The sequence below is a fragment of the Procambarus clarkii genome, chromosome 9 (assembly GCF_040958095.1).
Source record: "Procambarus clarkii isolate CNS0578487 chromosome 9, FALCON_Pclarkii_2.0, whole genome shotgun sequence".
Classification (NCBI taxonomy): domain Eukaryota; kingdom Metazoa; phylum Arthropoda; class Malacostraca; order Decapoda; family Cambaridae; genus Procambarus; species Procambarus clarkii.
This window is the reverse complement of record NC_091158.1, coordinates 13,638,887-13,648,886: the sequence shown is the minus strand read 5'-3', so window position 1 is coordinate 13,648,886 and position 10,000 is coordinate 13,638,887. Positions and strand designations below refer to the sequence as shown.

The 10,000-nt window shown below is 52.0% G+C and overlaps 1 protein-coding gene across 1 annotated transcript in view; it reads left to right on the top strand.

Moving 5' to 3' along the window:
* Positions 1–10,000, top strand: part of LOC123766304 (uncharacterized) — a 284,726-nt gene that overhangs the window by 21,150 nt on the left and 253,576 nt on the right. Inside the window, exon 2 of the mRNA XM_069321156.1 lies at positions 6,043–6,405. Coding sequence (XP_069177257.1) covers positions 6,043–6,405 — 363 coding nt within the window. The remainder of the gene's footprint in view (positions 1–6,042; positions 6,406–10,000) is intronic.

Below are 10,000 nucleotides of genomic sequence, written 5' to 3'. Positions count from 1 at the left end.
AGCTCATGTGTCTGTCTCTCCTTCCATTATCTCTTTCTCTGTCTCTCCCTCCAGTATCTCCTTCTCTGTCTCTCCCTCCATTATCTCCTTCTGTCTCTCCCTCCAGTATCTCTTTCTCTGTCTCTCCCTCCAGTATCTCTTAGGGCTTTCTACTTTCACCATCTCACTTTCGATCGTCTTTTAAATTGTCTTGTTTTTTCCTCCATTTTCTCATACTTTCTCTTCACCATTATTTCTGGTACATTTCCGTCATCTCCTCCTGGGCGTTCTCTCAAATTCTGTCTTTCTCCTCCTATTCGCTCCTATATATTTTTCTCCTTTTCTTGTACTACCTCATTTCCCCATCTTCGTCTTCCATCTTCATTCCTCCTGTCATCCTCCCTCTATCTCTTCCTTTCTATGCTCGCGCTCGCCATGTCCCGTTTTTTTCTTCTTGCTGACGAGAAAGGAGTAGGAGGAGAGGTCAGGGGAGTGGGGGAGGGTGGGGAGGACACGACAGGTTATCGACCGAGAACATTCCTCAAGGGTTTTAGTCTTACTCGAGTCGTCTCTACTGTGATCGACTCCTGGTGTCTTGACGGCGGAGACACGCACACGCACGCACGTGCACACACGCACACGAGGAGGAGGAGGGGGGGGAGGAGGAGGAGGGGGGGGAGGAGGAGATCATCCCACTCCAATATTTCACTCATCAAATAATGTGTGTTACTATAATCAGATCACCACCAATTGCATCAATGCATTAATTACCAGACTATTACTTCACATTTAGCCGCTCGTATACTGTTATTAGCCCACTCAGCTATCTGAGGTCAAGCCTCACACAACACAACACACAACACACAACTCCAGTCTACCCAATACATGCCCATCATTCTTGTATCAAATGATACCAATCAGCACTATTCCATACACGGTTACAGATTACAGTAATTATCTTATTATTTTTAATGGGAATTAAATCAACAGATTTTGTAAATGAATAAATCATCTAAAGTATGAGTTGAGATGAAGACACAAGAGGAAGTACACATACACACTCAGTGTAGATGAGATGAGTGTGTATAGAGATGTGTAGGTGGCATGTGTAGTGTAGATGAGCCTACACTACACATGTACACCTCGATAGGTCGGGTGTAAATTGAATATGTCGTTAGGATAGAGTGTATTAGCTTAGGTTAGATTAGTTTGGGTTGAGGAAGGTTGGGTTGGGTTGAGGAAGGTTAGGTTGGATTGGGTTGGGTTTGATTGGATTATGTTGGGTTGGGAAGATTTTAAAATCTGTTGGTGTACAGTCTTGTGTACGATTTAACTCTAATCCAAACAAATTAGTTCGTGACGGCAGACAAATCTAGTTAGACAAGAGAACAGGCATCCTTCAGATGATATCTTGGTTAGACCATTATGGTGTCTAGGAAGACCAGCCCACGTGACGTGTAACCACGCCCACACTACGACAAGCACATGCACATGGGACGCGAGGTGACGCCCTCACACACATGGGACACAAGGTCACGCCCCCACACACACATGGGACACAAGGTCACGCCCCCACACACACATGGGACACAAGGCCACGCCCCCACACACACATGGGACACAAGGCCACGCCCCCACACACACATGGGACACAAGGCCACGCCCCCACACACACATGGGACATAAGGCCACGCCCCCACACACATGGGACATAAGGCCACGCCCCCACACACATGGGACACAAGGCCACGCCCCCACACACACATGAGACACAAGACCACGCCCCCACACACATGGGACACAAGGCCACGCCCCCACACACACATGGGACACAAGACCACGCTCCCACACACACATGGGACACAAGGCCACGCCCCCACACACACATGGGACACAAGGCCACGCCCCCACACACACATGGGAAACAAGGCCACGCCCTCACACACACATGAGACACAAGGCCACGCCCCCACACACACATGGGACACAAGGCCACGCCCCCACACACACATGGGACACAAGGCCACGCCCCCACACACACATGGGACACAAGGCCACGCCCCCACACACACATGGGACACAAGGCCACGCCGCCACACACACATGGGACACAAGGCCACGCCCCCACACACACATGGGACACAAGGCCACGCCCCCACACACACATGGGACATAAGGCCACGCCCCCACACACATGGGACATAAGGCCACGCCCCCACACACATGGGACACAAGGCCACGCCCCCACACACACATGAGACACAAGACCACGCCCCCACACACATGGGACACAAGGCCACGCCCCCACACACACATGGGACACAAGACCACGCTCCCACACACATGGGACACAAGGCCACGCCCCCACACACACATGAGACACAAGACCACGCCCCCCACACACATGGGACACAAGACCACGCCCCCACACACACATGGGACACAAGGCAACGCCCCCACACACACATAGGACACAAGACCACGCCCCCACACACACATGGGACACAAGGCCACGCCCACACACACATGGGACACAAGGCCACGCCCACACACACATGGGACACAAGGCCACGCCCCCACACACACATGGGACACAAGGCCACGTCCCCACACACACATGGGACACAAGACCACGCCCCCACACACACATGGGACACAAGGCCACGCCCACACACACATGGGACACAAGGCCACGCCCCCACACACATGGGACACAAGACCACGCCCCCACACACACATGGGACACAAGACCACGCCCCCACACACACATGGGACACAAGGCCACGCCCCCACACACACATGGGACACAAGGCCACGCCCCCACACACACATGGGACACAAGGCCACGCCCCCACACACACATGGGACACAAGACCACGCCCCCACACACACATGGGACACAAGGCCACGCCCCCACACACACATGGGACACAAGACCACGCCCCCACACACACATGGGACACAAGACCACGCCCCCACACACATGGTACACAAGGCCACGCCCCCACACACATGGGACACAAGACCACGCCCCCACACACACATGGGACACAAGGTCACGCCCCCACACACACATCAGACACAAGGTGACGCCCCCACACTACGTTATGCCGCACCCATAACAGACGAGGCCCCGATCACACAGCTCACGCCCACCCCCACACTACAACCACGTGTGTGATACATGTCTTTGGTATCTATCTATCCTACATCCGTCGGTGGGATCTATCCTACTCTTCCCTATCCTTCCCTTCCCTATCCTACCCTTCCCTATCCTACCCTTCCCTATCCTCCCTTCATATCCTCCCTCTCTTTCTCTCCCCACTTTCCTTACTTCTCTTCAATTCAACTCGCCATTCTCAGCAATTTTGCACATTCCTGTATTTCTTGCTTCCTTCCCTCTCTTTCCCATTCCTTTCCTATCTTGAGATGATTTCGGGGCTTAGCGTCCCCGCGGCCCGGTCCTCGACCAGGCCTCCACCCCCCAGGAAGCAGCCCGTGACAGCTGACTAACACCCAGGTACCTATTTACTGCTAGGTAACACGGGCATCAGGGTGAAAAGAAACATTTTGCCCAATTGTCTCCGCCTCCACCGGGGATCGAACCCGGAACCTCAGGACTACGAATCCGAAGCTCTGTCCACCCAGCTGTCAGGCGCCCTGGACTACTGTTTTTTCACCTGTCCCCCTGCAGGACCCTGTCACTCACTCTCCCGTTCCTCGTGGTCTCTGTCAATTACCTGTCTTCTCAAGCAAGCTTTCTCGCCTGTTCACCTATCAGCGTTCATATTCCGCTCTCTCTATTATGTCTTGAATTATCATTATTTCTCTTTATTTCTCATTAATAGCGTTCCGGTACCTCCCTCTCTCTCTCTCTCTCTCTCTCTCTCTCTCTCTCTCTCTCTCTCTCTCTCTCTCTCTTTCCTCTCTATCATCTTACTCTCTCTGTAGTTCACCTCTCTCTCTCTCTCTCTCTCTCTCTCTCTCTCTCTCTCTCTCTCTCTCTCTCTCTGTCTAGTTCTTCCTCTCTCTCTCTCTCTCTCTCTCTCTCTCTCTCTCTCTCTCTCTCTCTCTCTCTCTCTCTCTCTCTCTCTCTGTCTAGTTCTTCTTCTCTCTCTACCTAGTTGTTCCTTTCTCTCTCTCTCTCTCTACCTAGTTGTTCCTTTCTCTCTCTCTCTCTCTACCTAGTTGTTCCTTTCTCTCTGTCTCTCTCTCTACGTAGTTCACCTGCCTCCTACTCTCTCTCCCTACCTCTCCTCAAGTGTTCCTCCCTGCTTACCTGCGCTGTAGAGTTGGTCGTGATGTGCCCAGCTTGTTCATTTGAATGTATTTGCATAAAGTGTGGACAAGAGGTGAAAATCGCGAAGGTGTTGGGAATCTTGGCGGTTATCGGCGCGGCCATAACCCCGCCCCAAGCTGCCTCTAACATGCAAACCACAGCTGCTGCTTCTGCTGCTGCTGCTCTTGTTGCTGTTGCTGCTGCTCTTGTTGTTGCTGTTACTGCTGCTGCTGCTTCTCCTGCTGCTGTTGTTGCTGCTGCTACTGCTGCTGCTGCTACTGCTGCTGATCTGCTTCTCCTGCTGCTCTTGCTCCTCTGCTGCTTTTGTTCCTCCTGCTGCTCTTGTTCCTCCTGCTGCTTGTGTTTGCTGCTGGTGACAGCAACACACCCAACACCCTGACAGCAATCCAGGGTGTAGGGTAGTTGTGAGGGTCCTGGAGGAGGCGGGAGAGAAGAGGCCTACTTGGTATTCCCACAGTTAACTCAGTACTCTCCCTCTTAAGCAAGTTTTGGAGCTCCTTACCTCACTGTCTCCTCTCCCCTTACCTCAGTGTCTCCTCTCCCCTTACCCTTTACCTCAGAGCCTGCCCTCCCCTCACCCCCTTACCTCAGGGGCTGCCCTCCCCTCACCCCCTTACCTCAGGGGCTGCCCTCCCCCTCACCCCTTACCTCAGAGCCTGCCCTATGAGATTGGAGGATACAATTATTGAAAGGAAAATATGTCATGAAGCCAGGAAGGCTTCATGACATATTTCCTTCCTGACTCCTAAGCCAGGAAGGTACACAACAAGCGGGATACAAGGACAGGATAGGAGCCGGGAAAGGTTGTTGTTGTTTAAGACTCAGCCACTGGGAACAAAACGTTCCAAGTAGCACGGGCTATGGTGAGCCCGCAGTGGACTTACCTGGCACAGGAGTGGGGCTGGAACAGGTGCGGGAAAGGAGGTCGGAGTTAAGACAAAAATTGTGTATTTATTGTATTATTTGCTTACAGTAAACACACAGCAGTTGTATTACAAACATGGATGTTCTTGACTATTTCCTCTAGCAGGTCGTTGACGCGTGTTAGCAAGAGCAGGAGGAGTGCCAGTACGGATCACTGAGGCACGGCACATGGCACTCCTCCCTGCTTAGACTTCTCTCACCTACACCCTTCTGTTTCCTCCTAGGGAGGTACCCCTCACACCGTGTCCAACCCTGTTATAACATTGTGTTGTAGCTGTGCTTGTATGGGCTTGTGTCTGTATGAGTTGTACTATGTATAAGTGTGTGTCTTCATTCTTATTTGTGTGTATACATGTGTCTACAATCTTAATTGTGTGTATACATGTGTCTTCAATCTTAATTATGTGTATACACATGTATGCACTCTTGTGTATACATGTGTCTGCACTCTTACTTGTGTGTATACATGTGTCTGCACTCTTACCTGTGTGTATACATGTGTCTGCACTCTTACTTGTGTGTATACATGTGTCTGCACTCTTACCTGTGTGTATACATGTGTCTGCACTCTTACTAGTGTGTATACATGTGTCTGCACTCATATGCACACATATGCATATGCACATATGTATATGCACACATATACACTTATGTGTATATGTGTCTACATTCTGCACATATATACACTACGTGTATACATGTCTCTGCACTCTTACCTGTGTGTATACATGTGTCTGCCCTCTTGTGTGTACACATGTGTCTGTACACACCTGTACACCTGTAACTATACCACTGTGCCAAAGTCACATATAAACCAATGCAACAATTGTCTTCCTCAGGTGTGTCGTGCGCCTCCTTACTGAGCCTGCCGCCCCCGCCCCTCGTCTCCCAGGGCTCTCTGGGCGGCCTGGGCGGCTCTCTCTCCGTGGGCGGCTCTCTGGCGGGCTCTCTGGGCGGCTCCTTCCCCTTCCCGTACCACCCACGCCTCTGGCCGGCCCCGCCCCTCGGGCTCTCCACCAATCTCCTGAGAGATTCACCCTTTTCGCTCCTCCCCTTCCTGCCCCGCCAGCCAACCGTAAGCCTCGCTGCACACGTCACCTCCCCTGGCCACGCCCCGCTGACGTCATCGCCAATCGGACCAATCACCTCGCCGCTACTGACGAGTGCGGGTGCCTACTCCAAAGAATCCAAGTTAATGACTGGTAAGTACAAAAATGTTCCTATTTCCTGTCGTTCGACGATTATGGCAGCCAATTGCTGATTGGTTAGGAACTATATGGTGAGAGAGAGAGGGAGGGAGGAGAGGACAGGTGAGAGTGACGAAACAGGTGAGAGGGAGAGAGAGGGAGAGGGGGGGGGGGGGGAAGAGGACGTCCCCACCAATCCCGTGGCTGGGAGATCTCTCAGATTTCAGACACCTTTCATCACGGCCGAAGATTCCCACATGGCTTCGTTCGCGCCTCGTCGACGCTCGATCGCGGCAGGTAAATAAAGAGCGCCAGATCTTGGAGCGAAAATATACGAGAGGGAACTAGGCTTTTAGGGAGACACTGTGGCTCACTTCTGTGATGACACAGCGGACACGCTTAACTCGACCCCCCCTTTCCGCTTTCTAGGGACACAACCAAGCCTCAGCTGACACGCAGAATGGCCTTCTGATATAAGGCAAGCGGCAATGATACCGAGATGCACTCCGGATAAAGGATCCACTTGGGATGCTTGAATTAACCGCGAGGTGTAATACGAGAGTTATGAGGGAGGGAGGGAGGGAGGGAGAGAGAGAGAGAGAGAGAGAGAGAGAGAGAGAGAGAGAGAGAGAGAGAGAGAGAGAGAGAGAGAGAGAGAGAGAGAGAGAGAGAGAAAGAGAGAGAGAGAGAGAATGAGAGTGAATGAGAGAGAGAGTGAATGAGAGAGAGAGAGAGAGAGAGAGAGAGAGAGAGAGAGAGAGAGAGAGAGAGAGAGAGAGAGAGAGAGAGAGAGAGAGAGAGAGAGGTGAGAGAGAACAGGGGGTGGCCGGGGGGGGGGGGGGAGGTTAAGGCCAGCACAGACACTGTGCCACAAACTGGGTTATAAATCCACTGGTGATTAGATTAAAAAGCGGTGGTATAGCGATAACGCAGAGCAGCTGCGGCATCCCTCGCGCGGTACATGAAGTCTCACTCTGTCTTGATGTAATCATGATAGATGGCACTCAAATCTTACATTTGCCGCAGCCGCTACTTGGACGAGGGGGCGGGGTGAGGGGGGGAAGAGAGAGGGGGGGTGAGGTAAGGCTCTATAGATCTTCCTTCTTCTCGTTGCTCTTCCGCCTCTTCAACAGGTACTATTATTGTCATATAATAATCTATAGAGTCTATAATCTATAATCAACCTTATAATCTATAGTTTGTTGTGGTGTTATATCCCTCTGCCTTCCTGGGGGGTGTTGACTCACGTGGCGAAGAATTGGACTCACGTGGTGTTATGTTGAGATGATTTCGGGGCTTTAGTGTCCCCGCGGCCCGGTCCTCGACCAGGCCTCCACCCCCAGGAAGCAGCCCGTGACAGCTGACTAACACCCAGGTACCTATTTTACTGCAAGGTAACAGGAGCATAGGGTGAAAGAAACTCTGCCCATTGTTTCTCGCCGGCGCCTGGGATCGAACCCAGGACCACAGGATCACAAGTCCAGCGTGCTGTCCGCTCGGCCGACCGGCTCCCCGCTGTACGCATTATACATTGATGAATAAGTGAATGTTTAAAAGTAATGAGTGTGATCATCATGGTTACCTTGATGGGTGGTGCCGAGGCTCAGTGATTTCGCGGCCCGCTCTCTGACCAGGCGTCCTGGTTGACGGTCTGGCCAACCAGGCTGTTATAGACGCCGCTGCTCGCAGTCCGACGGGTGAATTACAGTCCAGTTGATGAGGTATCCTATGGCTGCCTCCTGAGACACATATCCAGTGGACTGGAGACACATATCCAGTGGACTGGAGACACATATCCAGTGGACTGGAGACCCATATCCAGTGGACTGGAGACCCATATCCAGTGGACTGGAGACCCATATCCAGTGGACTGGAGACACATCCAGTGGACTGGAGACCCATATCCAGTGGACTGGAGACCCATATCCAGTGGACTGGAGACCCATATCCAGTAGACTGGAGACCCATATCCAGTGGACTGGAGACCCATATCCAGTGGACTGGAGACCCATATCCAGTGGACTGGAGACACATATCCAGTGGACTGGAGACACATATCCAGTGGACTGGAGACACATATCCAGTGGACTGGAGACCCATATCCAGTGGACTGGATACATAGTACACTGGATACACAGTCGTTTTTAAGGTGTGTAATACACATAGTAATACACAACTTCGTCCTGGCGGTGAGCATTGTGTTGCAATGTGATCACTTTCTTCTAGGTGAACAGGGGCATCAGGTGAAAGAATCTTTCCCCATTTGTTTCTGCTCCGACCGGGATTCTAACCCGGGTCCGTTGACAGTGAATCCCGAACGCTGTGCACTGCATGCGTGTGTGCGTGCATGCTTGCTCCCGTGCGTGCGTGTGTGCGTTCCGTCCTTCATGCGAGCTTTTAACATACATACAACATGAACACTGAAGTCCCCCCCAGTGCATTAGTGAACTTATCTTGATTTACATCATGTTCTTCTTCAGGGAGGGAGGAAGGGAGAGAGAGAGAGAGAGAGAGAGAGAGAGAGAGAGAGAGAGAGAGAGAGAGAGAGAGAGAGAGAGAGAGAGAGAGAGAGAGGCATGACCTGTATGGGGAACTAATGATGATTGTACTCATGCAGCACAGGGGAGAATGGTGGGGGGAGACCAACAGCACATGGGGGCAAAATATGGTGCAGGGAATGATGGGGTTGATATCCCAGGAAAACCTCCCTCCTTCCCCCTCTCCCCCCCTCCCTCTCTCTCTCTCTCTCTCCCTCTCTCTCCCTTCCTCCCTCCCTCCCTCCCTCCCTCTCTCTCCCTCTCTCTACCTCTTTTACGTGTGGTTGTCCCTTCCCTGTCTGTTTATTCACCCCATTTCCCTCCCTCCCTGCTCTCCCCTTTCCCTGCTCTTACCCTCAATTAACCTGCTCCCCTTTATTCAATCTCTCCTATCTTGCTGCTTCTTTTTTTTTAAACCATTTTGTAATTTTCTCTCTTGGCACTCAATTTGCTCCCTTCTCTCTCTCTCTCTCTCTCTCTCTCTGTGCAAACTCCTTGTTTCCATCTATCACCTTCCCTTCACTGCTCACCCTCCCATCTGTATTTTTAATCATCCTTCCGTTCCTTCGCCTCCATTCCACATCTCTATCCTTCCTGTTAGTTCTTTCCCTGCTCTTTATCTTTCCATTTGAGGTTTTCTTGCCTCTCTAGTCTTTGATCGTTTACTTTCGCTAGCTCTTCCAGTGTATTTCCCTTTCTGTCTTCTTACTTTCTTAAACCCTTTCCATATCCCCCATGCTACTTTTCCACACTTTCCTCCCTCCTTCACCTACCCTTCCACCCTTTCCCCTCCTATCCCTCCTCCATTTCTCCCTTCCCCTCCTATCCCTCCACCATTTCTCCCTTTCCCCTCCGCCCTTCGTCTGGTAACCCCATCACCCTCTGTCCACTCTCCTCCTCCCCTTCCCACCCTCCTTACCTACCCTTCTGCACCTTCCCTACTTCCACCCCCCCCCTCCCCCATCCTTCCCACCGTCACTACTTCCCCTCCATTCCTACCCCTACCCTCCCCTACACACAGATCCGCGACAATCCCCCACAATCCGGATAGAAGGGCGTGTCCGCTGGTTCAG